The sequence below is a fragment of the Myodes glareolus genome, chromosome 12 (genome assembly GCF_982192425.1).
Source record: "Myodes glareolus chromosome 12, mMyoGla1.1, whole genome shotgun sequence".
NCBI lineage: Eukaryota > Metazoa > Chordata > Mammalia > Rodentia > Cricetidae > Myodes > Myodes glareolus.
In genome coordinates, this window is record NC_142037.1 from 67652175 (window position 1) to 67673496 (window position 21322).

Genomic DNA, 21322 nt, shown 5'->3' on the forward strand with positions numbered 1-21322 from the left:
CAACAACAGTCCATAGAAACTGAGTAAAAACAAACCACTTATTAAAGGCAGTCTTGTGCCAGACAGCATGTTCAGATAAAGTATGGTCAGAGTTGGGATTCTGAGAATCAGAAGTAAACATGTCAGAGTGCTCTGCTGATACTTCACTGTGTCTCAGGAACACTCACTAAGGTGCTAGAATAAAGTCTTGGGGGCAAAACGGAAAATGCACATCAAGGGAAAACTTATACAATGTAGTAACTCATCACATACTCTGTAAGTATCTGTAGGAAACACGTTGCCTTCCACTGAGCAAAGGACAGACAAGAGTTTAAAGCAGAGTATAATGACATAATTATTTTATGACTAGAAAAGTTTTCCATTTCAAATGAGGGGAAAACCATGCTTGAATATATCACCTTAAAATTCTAATCAAATTAATAGCCTTCGTCTTATCAAAATAAACTATTTTCTTTTGGGAGAAGCTGGGCAAAAATAAGGGTACAGTCATTCTGCATCATTTTCTTAAATTATTAGGTGTTCACTGATGGGGCTGGGCTCTTACCCGACTTAACACATACCACCCACTTCATAGATCTGCAGCTAGCGGGATTATTGTAAGCGATAATAGAGTAAAGCCTAGCAAAGACTAGACAACAGATTCAATGACACGAAAAGGTTTTATAGCACCAATGACTGTTTCCTAAGACACTTGAGGGGACTGTATCACTTTAAAGTATTATCTTGTAAACAAGACCAAAAATATTTAATTGATCTGTATTTTGAGCATAAATATTTATAAATTCTATTAAAAAAAACAAATATAGCATGGCTAGAGCGACAATAGTGTAAAATCTAAGTATATTGAAAAATATAAAGATATATAAAAGGCTTCCATAATGCAGTCATGCAGAGGTAAACTGCTCCATTCAACTACACACAAAAAAAGAACAATTCTATACAGTTATGTACAAATCACTCCATGACGAGTTTATTCAAAAAAAAAAAAAGTTAAAAGCAAATCTCTAGTAACCAATGTTTAAGGATTTAAGTATAACTGACCAACTGACTCTCACAACAATTTTCAAAAAAAACCCACTGATGTTAAGGAGATGTCAACTTGACTTTTCATTCCCAAGGGCACATTCCACTTTGTTTTGCTTTTTGATTCAATAGCAAAAAGAAAAAGTAATAGCCAAATAAATTTAAGGTAACAGTATGTAGCACTCACCAATGAAACCATCAAAGAGTTACTGGCAGGTATAGTCTGTTCGGACATGTTCTTTGGCTCTAACTTAAGCATCCACAACACTACCACTATAAAGACTTCTTTGAAAATAAAAAATATCAATTATTCTGGTATGAATTCCTAATGGATATCTAATAATTTGTGGAAAAGAGTAACAAAAAAGTGTGTGAGGAGAGAGGGGTAACGAAACAAAATGCCTTGTAGGCTATTATGTAATAATTACCTAAAATACATGCTTTACCTTTAACCATGCATGTATAATCAATGTGGATCAAGATAGACAATTTATAACATGACTAATGAGTTTGTTACATATTATTATTCATGAAGACAATCACAATACATACTCAAGAGGGAAAAAGTGTTTGTAGGATATCAGCTTTGTATAATAAAGTATAACTGAATAGAACTTTTAAAAAAAGCAGAATCAATATAATTTGGTTTTACTAAAGAGTAGCTATGATACTAGATTTCTCAAATACCTCTAAGAATCTGATGATGAATACTCAAAACAATTAGTAAAAAAAAATTGGTGTGCTATAAAAAGGGTTTTGTTAATATTTAGGATGAGAACGTTCTAAGTTTAAGCTATAGTGCTTATTATTAGTACATATACTTTTAAAGCAGCTGAAAACTAGGCTTTAAAAATAAACACTATTTCCCCTTGCTTGTAAGATTGTCTTTGATGTCTTGATTTTAAGTGATGAAAATTGTATAAATTAGACAAATTTAGTAGATATACAATTTTAAAACACATAGGTCATTATTTATTACTTGAAAAGAAATAAAATTATTTTCCTTGTTTTTGAAGAGTAGAACAACAACAAAATTTCACTGAAGTAAGTGGTCCTGGCAATCACATCAATTTATACACTTACACTTACAGTAACAGACAAATTAATTACAATGTGTAAAAAGTACTGTATAGTTGTCTCAAAATTATTTTAGTGGCAATCCTAATTCAATAAATACATCTCAAAAATAAGAAAAATTAAAGCCAAACTTATGTTTAACTTTTTTAATTCATTTTCTTCATTTTAAACTGTTCAATTAATGCTTTCATGGCTTTATATTTACCAGACACAATTCTCAGTTTGGCTGAGATGGACTATATTTCATAAGGAAACTAAAAGGCCTTGTTCCTTCCTAAGGTCTTTTACAAATTAAACTGCTATAAAATAAGGAAAGAAAACATTTATGAATAAGGTCAGAAATATCACATATTTCATACACCTCTGGACCGAGATGTGCTTGTACAGACTGTAAAGGTAAAATGGTCATCACAGTACATGTAAACATAAACAGCTATTCAGATGGGAAAGGGCAAACCCAAATGACAGGATGATGATGTTAACAGTCATCTCCAACAGGATGGGTCAGGACAGGGCTTGCTCATGTCGTCACAAAGCTAAATTCAGGCAGTGATGTTCTCTCTCTGCTGGAAAAAGAGAACACTTATTAAAAAATAAAGAAATAAATAACAGGAAAACTCCAAAATTGAATTGCAGCATGAACTAACTCTAACTTACTAAGACATTTTTAAAAGTCTACTTGAGAAGGATCGAAAGTTACAAATTGTATCCTAAACTACCTTTGGATTTAAGTGATTTTTAACAAAACCTCTCTATAACATGCTTTCTAAAAATATTAGGTTTCAATTTCATAGCACTACAAAACAGCTGTCATTGAAACTGGGGGAGGGGGCTGGACCATCTACTAACTGGTCAGGTGGTATTTTTACACAGAGTTGTGAACAGGCAAATAGATTTTTAAAAATCACGTACAAGTCTCAAGTCATTGTAAATAAACCAAAAACAAAAACAAATTTCTTAAAGTTTCCCAAGGATTTTCAAAATAACCATAAGGATACCTTATTTCCTTAAACTCCATACAATTATCATTTCTTTATTCTATATAACTCAAAATTCTAAACCAAGCACCAAGTGTAATAACAAAAATTTAAAAAGGAACACATAATGAGACAGTGCCTGGGATGAGTGGATGAAATAAAGAAATAGGAGATTTAGATCAAATATAAAAAGATATATAATACATGAGATCAAATATAAAAAGTTGATACAAAAAAGTTTTAAAGTGTTCTCACTTAAGTAATGAACACAGAGTACTAATAAAGTATACCCAGTTAGATGCTTTTTACTAAGCATATCTGCTTCCATTAGAAATTACTGATAATGGCAATCATGGCCAGTATTTTTTTTCCCTTTCATAAAACTGGGTAGCTATTTACAAGATTATAATTCTGTGTGATAAGAGACAAAAAATAATAATACCACCCTTTTTTACAGCAATACAAGCACGCCGTGGAGCAGCTTTTTTTAGTTCAGAGAACTGACAAAAGTGAGCTCCTTATATCTAATGTAAGAGAAGGGTGTGTTCTTTTTGGTTTATAAGTATTTTATACTTGTGGCTTAAAAATCTATGTTAAGTGTCCAATTTTAGTTCATAAAATTTTAGAAGAAAAAATTGTCCTAAGAAAAAACCCAGAGTGAGTAATCCAAAACTTCTTTTAGGACAACCTTGTTTTGAAGGCTTATTGAGTTTTTAAGGGGGATAGGGGTACAGATATTTATACAAATACTAGAACTAAAACTAGTTTTCTGTAATGAGCCTATATTCATTGTAGAAGGGAGAAAACATAATTTGGCAAGACCTGCACAGTACTCTGAGACAGTCACTGATATTTCAACAAATCCAATAAGCAAACATTTGATTTCTTTTTGAGCCATTATACCCAAAGGTCAATGTTGCAAGTAAAATTTGAATACAGCCCCTCTTCCCGCTCCCCAGAAAACAGTCCTGGTTACAAGATACCTACTTCAATGAGACTTAGCCATACTTGCTATATGTAATCAGCTAAAACAGTGGTGTCTTTTCTTCATAGTAAACTACTGGTTTGTTACATATGATCATATAACAATAGAACAGAACCTATGGAATAGTCTTCCATTTCTTGCAACATGTTTTCATTAAGTGTTGGGGCATCAGTTACTTGTTAAAAAATAAAATTACAATTTTCCAATAACATATAAAACATTGTTTAGAGATTAAAAATATGCAAAGTGACAACCATCCCTTGAAGTAATCCTAATCAATCTTTTAACCAGAAATATATCATTTCCCCTATAGTTGCCTACCTTGTCTCTAATCTTTTCCCCACTCCCAATCTACCTGCATAGCCAGATAACCAGATACGTACAACAAAGCAGCAAACTTATCAGGAGAGCTGTAGAATTAAAAAGGTTTCTCCTTTTAGGTGACATATTGTAGAAGAAAAAAATGGAGATGGAAAAGAAGATATAAATCTGCATTTGTTGAAAACTGGTATAATAGGCAAATAGTTTTATTTTTAAACCAAGTTTAGAAGCAAAGAGTAAAGTTATAAATGGGAATGAGTAGAACTTGTAAATACAGAAGTTTACTTGTACTTTATAGGTTAAATGGCAAACTTGTGTTGGCAAATGCAAGCATTTGGAAACATACATACAAAACTTTAGCAAAGAGGTATTATGTAAATTATTAGAATCAAAGTTAAGGTGTTTCCACTGATGAGAAAAAGAACATCAGGTAGGAATATCTGGCTTACAGATACAGATGTATTTTGAAATTAAACACTAATGTATCATCAGGGGCAGTGGAGAGATAAAAGAGACGTCAGAGATCATTTGGTCCAACCCTTTTCATTTTATATATAAGGAACAAACTCTGGGAAAGGAAAGAGACTTGGCCACAGAGTTATCTACAACAGCTGGGAACAAAAGATGAATCTCTTAAACCTTGTTCAGTTCTCTAAACTAGGTCATCTATGGACCAAGAGAAATTTAGTGAAATGGTCTAGGTTGGTGGCTTTCAGCATTTCTAATCATGCATTCTAATAAAAAAAAAAAAGCAAAGATAACCCCTAGAAATGACTACAGTCTTTAATATTACACCATCTAGATGCCTTAACTGGGGACATGTCAGGATTGGTTCTAAGTGTCTACCTCAATCACTACTACCCCTGTGATGAGACACATAGCTCTATCACTTTATAAAATGGCCCCGGTGACTGAGGAGACTATCCAGAGATTTTAGAAAATTGATAAGAATTAACAAGGGAGGTAATTGTCAACCTCATTACTATAAATTTAAATATGCATCCATTCATTATTTCATCCAACAAACATCTAAGTGCTCACATGAGCCAGGCTTTACTATAAGCACTAGAGATAAAAAGATGAATAAGACATGGTCCCCTTCCTAGAGGAGCTTGCAATCAATCTAGTGGGGGAAGACAAACATATAAACCAGATAAATTATGTTACAACATTAAATATTATAACAGAGATATGAACAAAGCGCTTTTTAAAAGGGTAAACATGTCTAGTGACCAAAGAGTTTACTAATTCTGTGCAGTATTCTGAGGTAAAGTTTATCATGGTTACTATAAACACAATCTCACGGTCAGTCAGTAACAAGGGAAAAGACAGCAGCGGAGTTCTATAGTCTTTTCTTGTTCTGTAAAGTTGGTACTGAAATCACAAAGCTTATATCTAGTTCTTCCACTTGCTCACTAGGACTTTAGGTAAGCCACTCCATTTCTAGCAGCTTGTTTTCTTCTTAGTAAAATGAGAACTACCATCTACTTAAAAGAGGTGTCATAGGTTTTAAATAAAAAATATAAATGTGGACATAGAGTACTAGTATTTATAAACATATTCATGAATTAAAAACCCAGTAGCAATGTATCAGTAAATATCATTTATAATAAAAGCCAGACTAATTCTTATAAAAGTACACTGTAAATCTAATGAATACTGGGAATATGTAACCCTTATGCTAGGGAACGATAACAAGCCGTAGTTGGTCTTCTGATTGATCCAAAGCACCATGCCTTAAAATTAAGTTATTAGGCAATTTCAGGCTAGGGAAGTTGATGAGCTATTCCTGATCTTAAAAGTAAACTGGTAATTTCAGTGACATTTCTAGGGAAATTTACAATAAAATTTGAAACTATAATCAAGTCATAAAGCCAAAAATAGAATGGAGATTTAACTGGCCTTGGAAAGATTTACTTTCTTTATAATACCTGTTTGGTGTAAAGAGAAGAAAGGTGAGCCTCTGCCAATTTGGCATCTTTCACGACTACTAAAAAGAAAAGAAAACAAACTTACCTAATGAATGAGAATAACACATAATAAACACACAAGAGACTACATAAAATACACCACAGTCTAAGCAAACTTTACAGTCATTATTGTAGCAAATGGAATCTAAGTTTGAAATTTTATATATAAATGTGTACTAACTGCAAGTCAAACATTCCTATAAAATAGTACTGTCATAAAAACATACAACTATAAGTCCAGTGGGAAAAAAGACAAAAACACCATCTGAGTTACTCTCCTGCAAAGACTGGTACTGGTGGGATTAGGTTTTGATTGTGTTGGCCCCAAAGTGGAAGAAAGTAGTTTAGCTTTGTTAAGAGGTATTTTAAAAAAAAAACATAATCTTGAGAAGCAGAAATACTTGAAATGAATATAAAGACTTTAAAAAGATAAATACAGTCATCTACCCTCATTCTACAAAGAATATATTGCCTGAAAATGATTTAGCTAACTTTCAATAATTATATTTACGTGCCAGGGAATTCCACTTAAAAAATCACAGTATTGTTGCAAATGTGAAAGATTTTTATATAAGTATAGTAAATGCACACTTAAAATATCAGACTGGAACACTTACCAAACAGTGTTTTCCTAAAGAGGTATCTATAGTACATTCTTTATTCATACATCTTCAAATGGTCAAGTTCTCTTTCATACATCCAAAATGTAATATGAAGTTGTCTTAGTCACCAAATGTTAGCGCTACTTGAAGTCTGGTTCCAAACTAATCAGCCTGCTTTTAAATTTTAAGACATCTGTTGAAAATGTATATGATCAAACCAAACTGAAGTGGTATCAATTTTAGACATTGGATTGTACATCATTATAAAGGTACCAGTACCCATTATTACTTTATGATTATAGCTCCTTTTGATAGTCAGGGGAAGGTAGATCATCATCTGGAATGGTCTGTTTCATTTTCTCTTTTTTTTCTTTTTTTTCTTTTTTCTTTCTTTTTTTTTACTTTTTCTTTTTTTTTTAAATCAAGGAACATTGTCATGGATTTTTTTTCATTGCTTTTTTTTCTTTTCTTTTCTTTTAAAAGACCATTCCACTTTATTTTTAGCATCCAGATGCATAAGGACTCATATGTAAAGCAGTCATACACCATTATCATTAACACCCATGTGATAAAATACATACACAAATCCAACAAACGGCTAATACATAGTAAAGCCTAAGCATACTACTATGTAATATTATGAATACATAACTTGGAGACTTTAGTTAGAGTACTATGTCATCTATTCATTTTTTAAAACATTCATTAAGGTTTTAAATGCAAACTCATTCCTTATTTGGAGTAAAACAAAATCTTCTATGTTATGACAAGAACTGGGTCATAAGTATTCAAATCTATTCATTAATTTACAAATAACCCAAAGAATTCTGTAATGTTCAATAGAATTATGTAATAAAAACATTGCATATGTTCTATTGTGATGTCTTTAGCAATTGTTTACTGAAATAAAATGCAAACATCAATCTTTTAAAATACAAGATCAGAAGGTAGTTTTCTTCTCTTTTATCTATTTGTGAAATCCATCTTCATCATATTTTACCAAAAATTGTTTTTACAAACATGTAAAAGTACATTAGATAATACTAATGAAACACAGGTAGAGTCCTAGCATATGCAGATCAGTGATCAGTCAAATCATCTTCTCCAAGAACGAGATTCATTGTCCTCTTCTTCTTCATCATCATCTTGAAGTAATGAGTCATCCACCAAAGACTCTTCCTGAAACTTTAGGTTAAGATGTATTTAGGAATTTACCCAAAATAAAAAAAGAAAAAGAAAAAGAAAAAAAAGAAAAAAAAGAAAGAAAAAAAAAGTAACACTTTTAAATACTTTCTCGCTCAAGAGTTGAATACAAACGGTTATTTCTATAGCTAAAACATGTCCTTATTCACTCAGTCTCTCTATAGTATGTTTTACTGCTTACATGAAGCAAGCAATAAAGATCAAATTAAAATTTTGTACATGCCACTTCTACTCTGACAAATCATGCCATCTGCTGTACTTTAAAATACTGCTCAATCCTTCTTTAAAAAGGGAATCATCAATTTTCACTAACTTACCCTAACTCTCAACACTCAACCAAACAATGACTTATAAAAATTCTACCACAATTTCAATTTGATTTTTGCTATCTATAAAATATGTTGAAGGAAAACCAAACACCTCTTTCTTTTCCCCATTCCCTCCATAAAAACTTCTCACACTGCTTTCCCAAACTTCAAAATACCTAATACCAGGAGCTCTCCTGCTTTTCTCCCCATTCAATTCAAACTCAGGGAAGGACAAAGGTATAATCTAAAATATAAAATGACAAATCATGTACATGAGTTTCAAATACACATTTATTCTTGCATTTGACTATGGATATGCATAACAGACTTGAAATGCTCTTCAAACAAAGTAAAGCACCATTATGGAACTCTAACAAATATAAAACAGAATCTTTTACTTTCTTACCTTTATTTTTTAACTTCTTCAAATTTTTTCTATAACTTTTTTCATGATTAAGCAAAACACAATTGCTTATTTTAAATTCTTTTGTCTTAAAGGCTTTTATCACTCACTGTCTTACCTGCCAAACCTTTATTCCACTGAATAGCTGGTGTTACCTGAGAAAAATGCAATCTCCCATTCTTATTCTGAAGCTCAAATTCTGCTGAAAATGCCTTTCTCAACTACATTTCCAGTGCCAGCACATAGTTACAGAATACTACTATATTCAGGACTCGGCTCCATTAGTAATAAGTCTTTAAGAGTGTTCTGGACAGACACAATTAGTCTTGCCTGAGAGCTCCCACAGCATGTTGTCCAAGTCTGCATTCGGCACATCAATATGCCTGCTTTTGCAATTAGTTCCTTCTGTCTCTGTCACCACCCTCTTTTCCAGATTATAAGCTCCTTGATGATAGGGACCGTGTCTTATTCATTTTTGAGCCTATCACAAAATCTACCACATAGCAGGTAGTCATTCTAATGTACTAAAGCAATATGAATTTAAAAAGGCTAAAATGTTGATACAGCAATTGAGTATATTAAATACCCTAAAACATAATATATTACAAGATTTCCTGTGAACAAAAATCTAATGAAGAATTATTATCTTCTGGAGGAATTGAAAACTGATATATCACATATTCTTTTTAGGTTAGACATCAGCAATTCTTCTCATTAATCCATAAAATATAAAGTTGTCTGAATTTATCTGATCTCTTCTGGTTGGAATATGGCTTAGGAATAAAAGTATTATGTTAAAATCACAGCCATAAAAATACCTTTTATAAAAGAGTTATGAATAATGATGAGAAAACAAGTGAAAAAAAATATAACATACTTCCTCTTCATCAGGTTCAACTTCTTCCGTTTCCACAGCTGAAATATTGGTTATTGGTTTATTCCACGCCAGTTTTAAATCCTGCCCCTTGAAACGAGCTCCATGAATTGCAGCCTAAAACAAGTAAGAATATGGGAGTGAAGAGTATTCTCATAAGCAAGTACTATTTCACTCTTGGTCAAATTTTAGTAAAAATTAGTATGTTTGCCGACTTACAGCCCAATGACAACTACTACTCAGACAACAATCCCATTATCCACCAAGAGTTCAGCTCTAGCTTCTAACGTCTATTTTAAGATTAACATACTAAATGAATTTTGCTTCATTCACTGTCAATTTACATCTGATATATATAGTAACTATTACCTAGAAACCTTTAACAAATTAATGATCAAAATCACTGTAAAACGATGCATAACTAACACAAACTATCAACACCTTAAGAAAAGGGGACAGTCACAGCTCTGAACTTATCTACAAAAAAGCAGTGTTTCCTATGAAAAGGTTTTGAAAATGATGGTGATGACAGCTGCAAAAATGTTCAGGTCTAAGGTTCGTGCGATAGTCAGTAGCAAGTATGGAAACACCACGTTTAAAACAACAAGAATTAACAAAAATCAATGCTAGCAACATTTTAAAGTAACTCATGGTCACAAAAGATTTATAGTACAGACTCAAAAGTACAGAATAGTATGAAGCATAGAAACAATTATATATATACAGTAACACCTGAAAATCTGTTGTATGTAATATTAATGGCCCAATGTACAAATTTTAAATACATACATACATATGAATGTTTTAGTTCAGAAAAAACTGAAAACTGAAGCTGAAATCATTACATAAGTATATCAGATTACTTTTAGGAATAATAAACACCACATGCAAAATACCTACAAAATTTTTTTCTATTTAGCCAAAAACATAAATATAAAATGTACAAACTATGATCAACAACCTATACAGTAAATTTTAGGTAAGCAGTTGATTTTGTTTCTGGGGGGAAAGTTCTTTGCTGTGTATCTCTACCTAGACTTGAACTCACGCTCCTCCTGCTTCAAAGTCTCCTACTAAAGAACAATACAGTTGCATAATACTACACCTTGCAACAACAGGTTACTGACAAGTTTTTCTAACAAATGAATTTTGTCCATTTCTATATTCAACACATATTTCAAATATGTAACATAGACTTTTGTTTTTCCCAAGACAGGGTTTTACTCTGTACCAGCCCTGGTTGTACTGGAACTTGATCAGGCTGGCCTCGAACTTACAGAGAATCACCTGCCACCACTTCCCAAGTGCTGGAATTAAAGGCGTGCACCACCGCTGCCTGGCATAGGGTGAACTTTTATCTTTATATCATTTTAATTTTTTAAAAACTGGATGGAGGGCCCAGTAGTCTCCAAAACACCACTATTACCATTGCTCTTGGATACTGGAGGTTTTTAAAAACTAGGTGTTTTCAATTTTTAATGAATTTTGTTCTTTAGAAACTTTTTTAACAATCCAGGCTATATAAACCTGTGAAACAACTTTGAATTTTGTTCCCTGAAAATAAAAATTTAATTCAAGAAACCTAAGCTTTTCTTATAAAACCATTAAGTTCCATTATTTTCATTGTAGTAATATCTATTTATAATAGCCTTTAAGAAATTAGAATGTAATCCAGGTAATTTAAAACACAATTATTTCTGTAACTCACCCATTTTATCTATCTGTCTGTCTATTTACCTATCTATCTGACTTTTCAAGACAGGGTTTCTATTTGTTTACTTATTTTTTTCTGTTTTGTTGGTTTCCAAGGCAGGATTCTCTGCATAACCCTGCCTGTCCTAGAACTTGCTCTGTGGACCAGGCTGGCGTCACATTCAGATCTGCCTACCTCTGCGTCCCTAGTGCTGAGATTAAAGGAGTACACCTCTACATCCAGGTTCATTTTATATTTTTTTAAAGTCAGATTTAAGTAACATAGTATAAAAATTATTATTCATAATTATCATTATTATAAGGCTAAGAGACAGCCACCACTATATAATTTGGGACAGAGGGCAGTGCTAGTGGAAGTTGGAAGAGTACACAGGATCCCTAGGAGGTGGAGTTAAAGGTGTTGTGAGCTGTCAGATACTATTCAGAAAAGAAATTCACAAAATAGGTGAAGTGTGTAAGGTTTAGAGACATAAAAAGATAGTTTTGGGTTGGTAATACAAGTTAAGATAGAAAGTGAATTAGTACAACACTTGAACATACCAAGGTAGGGCAGATAATGGAGTATTTTCTCTGAATTTGTCAATTGCAAACAAACTAGATATTGTTAATGTAATTATTATCTGTATATGTTTGTATGTAGTTATTGTATATAGTTTTACTATGTTAGCTAAAACCATCACTTTTTATTTAGACAAAAAGGGGGAAATGTGTAATATTATTTGTGTTCTTACATCTAAAGCTTGCTTGGAGTCAGAAGGTGGAGCTAGCCACTGGTTAGCCATAAAGAGGAAACAGGAAGTGATAAGGCAGGGGCAGAGAGAAGACCCTTTGGGAGGAGCCCCAGGCAGAGGCAGGAAGTCACTGGTGACTACTCTGCTGCTTCTCTGATGTTTCAGGTTTGTACCCTAATACCTGACTCCTGGTTTTTATTGATAAAGATTAACTAGATTAACACTTCACCTGAGTGCTAGAAACTGAACTCAGATCCTCTACAACAGCAATATTCACATTTAACCACCAAGTCACCTTTCCAGCTCCTCATTAACTTTTTAAACAATGAAGCCGGCTTGGATTTTTCTAATAGAAAAGAATTTTATCATAATTATGGAAATGTATTTTTGCAAAATAATTTACTATATTTTTAGAAAGTAGTTATTCTTTTATTTTAACAAGAAAGTTTTAAATTTTTATGTATTAGAAATTATCAGTCTTTTCCTTTGTAAATATCATGTCATGACTTAAAAAGTACTTACTAAATTAAGGTAATTTAAAAACAATTTTTATATATGTGTGTCTGAATGCCTAAGCATATATATATGTACATGTGTATACAGAACAGCTGGTGACACAGGGTGTCTTCCTTAGTTACTCTCCGCCTTACTTTTTTGAGACAAAATCTCCCATTAAATATAAAGCTCATCAATCTTGCTAGAATAGTTGGCTTGCTAGGAAACCCGAGGTTTCTAGCTGTATCTACTTTCCCAATGCTGAGATTACAGACTACCACTTTCCATGGCTAGCATTTCGGAGTGCTGGAGATGACCTAGATCCTCATGTTTCACACGACAAGTACTATACTTATTACATCATCTCCACAGGTACTTAGGCTGTAGATTTATTGTCGTGTGTGTGTGTGTAAAACTGTATGCTATGTGTAGGTGCTTCAGAGGCCAGAAGAGTGTCAGAATCCCTGAAGCTGGAGTTACATGTGATTATATAATCAGTTCCATGGTACTTTGACTCAACCGTGGGTCATCTGAATAGCAGAAGGTACTTTGAACTGCTGATACATCTCTCCAGCCCTGTTTTGGGCTTTCTTGAGGCAGGATCCTCTGGGTTTTAAGTCAGGCTGTCCTCAGATTTCCCATAGACTTTAGCTAACAAATATTTTTGTTGTTTTTCAGTTTGTACTTGAACTATAAAAAAAAAAGAGAGATAAAATATTTTGTTTTCTGTCCACCCCTCACCAAGTCATTGTCCAAATACATTTATTGGATTTTTTATTTGGTACCTTTAAACAGCTCTTTTGTGAGCCTTTAAAATCCATAAATATGTATAATACACGGACACCTATTTCTAAATTCTACTTTGTTTTATTTTCTACATCTATTCCAATTCATAATTTATGATAAATTAAATACTATTCTTTGTTCATTTATATTTGTCACTAATTGATGTTATTCCTACTTGTGGCCAAATGCAGTATCACATGATCTTTAACAGGTGTTAGTTAATGACATCCTCTCAGATTTAGTATTGTTTTCATATAGTATACTAAGAACAGCAAGAGTTCTGCAAGTATCTCACAGAAATGTAAGAAGGAACTTCATAGATATTTCTAAAATGCGAACAAGTATCACACAAGTACTTTTACATGTACTTTCTATAAGACACTTAAGGAAAGTAGTGTAGTGTGGTGACGTTTGTGCTATAACAAGTTTGCCTGAAGATCACAGTGTGGAGCTAAGTCACTACTAGTCAGATATAGAGGCCAAGCAGTGGTGGCACACACCTTTAATCCCAGCACTCCGGAGACAGGTGGACCCTCTGTGAGTTCAAGGCCTCCCTAAGCCTGAATCTGCCTGAAAGAAAAAACAGCCAAACGGTGGTGGTTCACATGTTTAATCCCAGTACTTGGGAGTCATACGCCTTTAACCCCAACACTAGGGAGGTGGAGACAGATATGGGATATGGCTTGACGGAGAGAAAAATATAAGGTGGAGGGAGACAGGAACTCAAGCATTTGGTCTGAGGACTTGGAGAGAGAGGATACCCTATTCAATCTGAGGATTTTGTGGAGGTAAGAACTAGTGCTGGTTGCTTTGCTTCTCTGATCTTTCAGCTTTCACCCCCTAATAAATGACTCTGGGTTTTTATTATTAAGACCAATTAGAATGTGCATTACAGTGCAGTAATATTAATGGAAATAGGACTATATATAAAAATGCACAAAACAAGAAGAATAGAAAATAGTCCTATCTCAGTATAAACACAATTAAAAATCCACTATATTTTCAAAATCCTCCAAGTTATCAAGATTCATCCAGAAAGGTTGTTTCATTTGATTTGCTTTTTGTTATTATTGTTGCTTTGAGACAGTTCTGTTATACAGCCCTGACTGGTTTCAAATTAACTATGATGACCCTGAATAATGAGATTAGGAACACATGTCATCAAGCCCAGCCTTCAAGGGAAAAAAATTCTTAAATAATTTATAGTTTAAAAAAAAAGTATTATTTCAAAATACTAAAAGAGATGGAAATTTTATCATCATGTTTTGTAGAAGCAAGTACCATTAATATGTGGGGGAAAATTCTTCATGTAAAACTAACACCTCTCAGAGAAAATTTAGTAGAGTTCTACCTAACACACACATATATATACACTATTGTTTTTAAATAATCACAAATTTTTTAAAAAACGTTATTATTATTTTTTTTCTTGATTTTTCAAAACAGGGTTTCTCTCTGTAGCCCTGGCTGCCCCAGAACTTGCTCTGCAGGCCACGGTGGGTAATTAAAGGGTTAAGTACTTCCCACATAAGCATGAGAAGAGTTCAGATCTCTACTACCCAAGTAAATGCCAGGAAGGCATGACAGTCCAGCAGTAATCCCACAATTCAGGGGATCCTTACATCAAGGTGAGCTCATCAAGAGACACAACCTCAATATAAAATGAGAGTAATTAAGAAAGAGACATTGAACATCGATCTCTGGTCTATACAAGCACATGGATACACATGCAGGCGCACCCACAAACATGCAATCACACAACGTACATATGCACACACAGACATAAACTGAAGATATTTCTGGGTTGTCTTTTGAAAGACAATTCAAGCGCAAGGCAGGGGCACAGTGATACATATCTTTAATCCTAGCACTGGGGACAAAGAGATAGGCACATCTCTGTTGAGTTCAAGGCCAGCCTGGTCTACATAGTGCACTCTATGATAACCAGAGCTACACAGCCATAAAGATTCCATTTCAAAAATACAAAACAACAAAAAAGACAATTCAAAGTATATCGATTAAGATAACTATATAACAAGGACTCTAAAAGCTAGAGTCACATATCGTCTCTTGGACAAATAACAGCAGTCTATTCAGGCATATACTAAACAAGAGATGCTTCTGTAGAACTCAACCTGCAGGGACCCGGAACTCATAGGTGAAGGATAAATAAAAAGGGTGGGCAGAATCATACTTTCTCTACATCTACCTTAGATAACTCTTACCATTATTCTACTAATGCAGACTTTGTCCATATAAAACAGTAAACAGTGGAAAGAGTAGCAGCCCTAATTTCTGTAAAAAGAGCTATGACATCTTCAAGTAAAAGGAATTTTAAATTCCACTTGGTGTCTAACTTATATATGCTATATGATGTAGTAGCATTTCATTTGTATTTTAATAAAAAAAAAGTCTGCCTGAAGATCAGAGAGTAAAACAGCCTCATAGGTCAGCCTTATCCACCAGGCAGTAGTAACACACACCTTTAATCCCAGTAGCCACACGAGTTGCCACAGAAACCGGGAGGTGCATGCTTTTAATCTCAGGGGTACACACCTTTAATTCCAGCCCTAGAGAGGATTATAAAACAGGAGGAGACAGCTCTCAGACAGAGTCTCATTCTGAGATTCCTGGAGGAAAGATCGTCATTTTGGACTGAGGTAGAGGTAAGAGTCACTAGCTGGCTGTTTTGGTTTTCTGACCTTCAGGTTAAACCCCAATATCTGATTCTGAGTTTTTATTATTAGTGCTTCAATATACTGTATTAGTATTATATTTATTATATTATATTAAAACGTTACATACAGATTTCCTAAGAAAATAAAGACATTTCTTTCATAAACACAAACTTGCACTTCAAATATTCTACCTTCTGTCAAGGTACAATTAATCAGTAAACTTGAAATTTATACTAAAACTTAAGGAAATAATAATCATTTAAATCTGAAGTTTTAATTATTTTAACACTTACAGCTTCTGCTTCTGCTCTTGTCTTGAATGTAATTATCGCATGGAGTGATGAGTCGTCAATCTGACAATCCTCAATTTCTCCATATTGCTGTAAATTAACAAATTATTTCCTCAAAATAAATGTTTTAAAATATCTAAAACCCCAACTGCATTAGAACAGTAATAAGCATAACCCAGAATATATAACTTATACAGCTTAAAGACAAATAGTTATTTCATCTAATCCTGTCTTCCAATCTCAGTTCTAATTCTATATTTCCCATAATTATGCTCTATTTGAGAAATAATGTATAAAATAATAATAGTCAAAGCCTGAGGTTGCTTACCAATCTTCCTTATTACGCCAACCTCAGGACAAGGTAAATTTGTTCTTAAACAGCATACTGAATTATCAAAACTAGGAAATTCTAGTATCATTTTCAGTAAAAGGGAGGAAAGATTCAGAGAATTCAAGCAATTTTTCCAAGCAGTCAAGAAAATTATCAAGAATAAGATCCAGGCCTTCTGATTGTAAATTCAACAATAATTGAGCATGGGTTCCCTTACTATGCATTCTATTATGGCATACACAATTTACAATACTTAAATACTAACCCAATTATACTATGCCTAATTGGAGTTTGCTGTATTTTCCCCAAATTAAGGAAGATTTTTCTTAACAGCAAGTTTACTACATGAAGATTAGTTTTTTGTATATTACTAATATTTTTCTTTTGTTCCAAAATAAGACTACAGCCATAAATTCATTAAATACAAATTTTTGTGAACTAATTTATACTTGAACAAGTTACTTAATCTCTTCAGGTTTCATGTCCTTACCTTAAAAAAATATGAGCAAAATAGTGGCCAATCTTAGTGTCAACTTGACTATGTGGAATTAACTAAAACCCAAAGATGGGGCACACCTATGAGAGTTGTTTTGCTTTGTTTCTATTAAATTATTTGAAATGGGAAGACCCATTTATAATACGGATCTTTGAGGTGGGAAAATACACCTTTAATCCAGGTAGTTTGATGTAGGAAGATCCATCTTCAATTTGGACCACACCTTCTGTTGGCAGCCTACATAAGGGACATAAAGAGAAGCTAGCTCTCTCTGCCTACTGATAGCACTCTCAACAGCAAGTCCATTCCTTCTCTGGCAAAAGGTCTACTTTTGGGGGATTTCAGTGTATTACTGAGGCTGAGACAGTCAGTCTTGTGAACTGAACAACTACTGGATTCCTGGACCTTCCATTGGTACAGACAATCACTCTTTAAGTCATTAAGTGATTCTAATAAAATCCCCCCCCCCATGAGACTCATTCTTTTAAGTTCTGCTCCTCTAGAGAATCCTGACAAAATCAAGTGGTCATTCAAGTAATTCTTAATATCCCCCAAAATTTCAGCTGTTTTTATTACCACTGTTACTGGTTTAACTGGATAAATTTTAAAAAGCATTTGCTATATGCAATTGTTCTGTCAATGGTCCTTATGCTCAGAGATAAAAAAGCTAAACTTTGAAATGTGTACTCTTGTTTAACACTAGTATTCTTCATGAGCAAATAATCACTTCTAACTTAGAGCTAAAAATTTCCAAGTTTATGGAACAATTTTTAATCTAAGTTTCTGAATATTTATTTCTCAAACATCTTAGTTTCAGCAAAACACAATTATAACAAACGATTATTTTAGCATATTGATTGCTAATCCCCTAATTAGCTCAATAACTGTACACAAGACAGGTAGATTATCTGCATCTCCTTTCCTTTGTAGAGTGGGACACAGAGGAGGGAAGAGCTGAGTTGCATCGTCAAGCACCTTTCTAGTTCTCATTCTTTATGCTTCTGAATCTAACAAGCACAGGACTCTCCAGACTCCTCAGCCTTAAATATTAATCATGTTAGTTACTTCATAAACATCAATTATTTCTTTCAAAACTTCCTTATATTTGCATAAATATTAACTGAAAGCTTGAAATATAAATGCCAAAAACAGAAATATAAATTTCTAAATGATGAGGACAGCTAATACCTATTCTTCTAGTTCTCAGTTTCAATTTTATTAACTGCTAAACTTTCCTCCACTGATTTTTCATCACACATCAGGGTCAAACTAGTCATTGGGGTCTTTAAGTGTTTACTAAGTTGAAGTTTAGTTCAACTGACTTGTGTCAAAACAATGTACCTTAAAATCTCTGTGAGTAAAGACCTGAGTAAAGGTTCTTCCTCTTTCTGATGTAATTACCAGAATACCTAGGTTAATACTGAAGTCTAGTAACTTATGTTTTGAATAACACTAAACACTGAAATAATTAAAATGAAAGGGTAAGGAAGGTATAGTCTCCATTCTGCATATTAGTCTATGAAGTCTAAACAAACAATAGATGAATAGAGACTAGAATCTCCTTATCTTAACCACTCTATTGTTAGATAAACTCTCTTAAATTTCACCCTTGATCCGAATAAGACAACTTTTAGATCATACATCAAAAGTGTATCTTCCTTCAATTCTACTAGGCTCTATGAAAACCTTATAATTTATTTTCATATTTAAAAATCTAAATGGTCTAGAAAACATGCCAATTTTTCTTTAAGTTATCAACATAAACCGACTCATAAGGTCCCTCTCTGAAACAATGATGCTTAAATAATTAGACTTATAGTATTTAAAGGCCTATCTAGTTTTGAGAATTATAAAATTTTAGCTGGTCCGTGGTAAATCACACCTTTAATCCCAGCACTTGAGAGGCAGAGACAGGAGAATCTCTGAATCTGAGGCGAGACTGGTCTACAAGTGAGTTTCCGGACAGCCAGGGCTACAAAGTGAAAGCCTGTCTTTAAAAAAAAAAAAAAAATTATTTCTTGCAAATACTCAGAGACCCTGTTTCTGTTTTATAACTAATAAAAAAAGACTACTGTACATTTTCCTAAATCTACTAACCCAAAGAACAATTATTTGTATTATTTTTGCTAGATGTTAAGAAAGTACCGCGAAATGAGGAAGAAGATCTTCTCTGTCACTCTCTGTAAATGCGGAGATCTCCAAGGCTCTGGGCCGGTGATCCACCACAGCATGTCCAGGAACACCTCGTCCTCGACCTCTACCCCTGCCCCGGCCATGAGCTGCACCGCGACCTCTTGGATGAATTCCTCTACCTCGGCCAGATGAAAGAATTCCTCTTTTAGCAGCCTAGAAAAGAAAAAGTTACACATGCAGTAAGTAGGCGCTTAGACCTCTACTTTGAAAAGCCTAACTCTGTGTTTCTGAGCTTTCAGATTTTAAAATATTTCCATTGACTTTCTTTACTTGTTGAACATAACAAGTAAATTCAATACTATACCTGTGTTAACTCAAGCCATGTATTACAATTTCAAAAATGATTCAGACCTTTATACAATCTGAGAAAGTATTTAGATAACTACAAAACATGAAAAATGTGAAATTATTAAATGTGCTTTTTCTAAAAGTATTTAAAATATAAAAATTTTTAAAATATTTACAATTTTATTACATTATTTTCTGTCTCTTTTCCCTGTCAGCTAGCCAACGTCACACACGGAGCCATCCTGCCACCTCACCTTTCTTCTTCCCTCCCAAACTAAATTCATACTCAAAGCCATCAAGGACACAGGACAAGAAGACTGGTAACCCTGGATCTCTTAGTTCCTTCAAAAGTCTAGTTAATACAGACTGCAGCATGACCTACATAAATAATAAATACATTTTACATTGAATATACTCCAACCCTTCAAGCTTTATGTAATTTTCAAATGAATGCTATTTCATTTTTGTTGACTAAACTGGTCTAGTAAGTTTTCTCAAATGCAATATTTTGCTCTTACCATAGAATACAGAGTATCAATATTCTACCACACCATTTCTTTCACATGGAGTACCATTCCTTGATTACACCAACATTTCACAACACCTATGTTAGCAGTCATTAATCCTAAGTGCAATTTCAGGCTGTGCAGTTGCCACAGTCGTTAAAATGCTTACCATGTAAGCACCCTACACAACAAGGACATCAGTAGTGGTTTGAAAGAAAACTGCTCCTATAGGTTCATAGGAGCAGCACTATTAGGAGGTGGGGCCTTGTTGGAGCAGGGGTAGATTGTTAGAGAAAATGTGTCATTGGGGATGGGCTTTGAGGTCTAAAATGGCCAAGCCAGGTCCAGGGTGTCACTGTATCTTCCTGCTGTGTGCTGATCCTGATGTAGAACTCTCAGGTACCCCTTCAGCACCATGTCTGCCTGTATGTCCCTATGCTTCCTTCCATGGTAACAATGAACTAAAAACCTGAACTGTGAGCCAGCCCCATTTAAATCCCTTCCCTTGCAAGAGTTGCAGTGGTCATGGTATCTCTTCACAAAAATAGAAACGCTGATTGAGACAACACCATAGTGTACATCTGTAATCTTATTATCAGAAAGACACAGACAGGCAGACCCCTGGGCCTCTTGGCCAGTCAAATCGTTGAGCAGCAAATGAACAGTGAAGCTTGGGTAAGACATTCAACATTAACTTTTGGCATCCAGCCTCCAGACATGCATTAGCACCTGTGCACACATGCAACATAAATACAAATACACATAAACCACATATACAAGCTCAATTTCTAGACAGGTAAATTATTGACACAGGCTCTTATACAAGACTTAGGTTCAACTTCAAACACCCACATGGTGCTTGACAGTTCCAAGAGACCCTCTTCTGACTTCCATGGTCATTATCCATACATGTGGTACATATACATACATATATGCAAGCAAACACTCATTCAAAAGAATAAAATAAAACTTGGGAGCAACTCACTTAAAATTTAGTAATTAACTGAATATATAGAGGTTGAACAAAGAAAGGGTGGAATCAAGTCTCCTTTCATACTTCTAATTTGAGTAA

At 33.8% G+C, this 21322-nt stretch overlaps 1 protein-coding gene across 21 annotated transcripts in view; it reads right to left on the bottom strand.

The window, feature by feature from the left end:
• Positions 1-1967: 1967 nt before the first annotated feature.
• Rbm26 (RNA binding motif protein 26) overlaps positions 1968-21322 on the bottom strand; it is a 67181-nt gene continuing 47826 nt past the window's right edge. For 11 of the 21 annotated variants that reach the window (XM_085698205.2, XM_085698208.2, XM_085698207.2 and 8 more), the window contains 6 exons: positions 19409-19609; positions 16440-16526; positions 9747-9860; positions 6971-8140; positions 6315-6373; positions 1968-2666 (listed from right to left, as the gene is read on the bottom strand). In XM_085698205.2, the coding sequence (XP_085554331.1) occupies positions 8051-8140; positions 9747-9860; positions 16440-16526; positions 19409-19609 (492 nt within the window). In that variant the 3' untranslated portion in view covers positions 1968-2666; positions 6315-6373; positions 6971-8050. The remainder of the gene's footprint in view (positions 2667-6314; positions 6374-6970; positions 8141-9746; positions 9861-16439; positions 16527-19408; positions 19610-21322) is intronic. The other 10 variants (XM_085698214.2, XM_085698211.2, XM_085698202.2 and 7 more) reach the window with 9 other exon arrangements.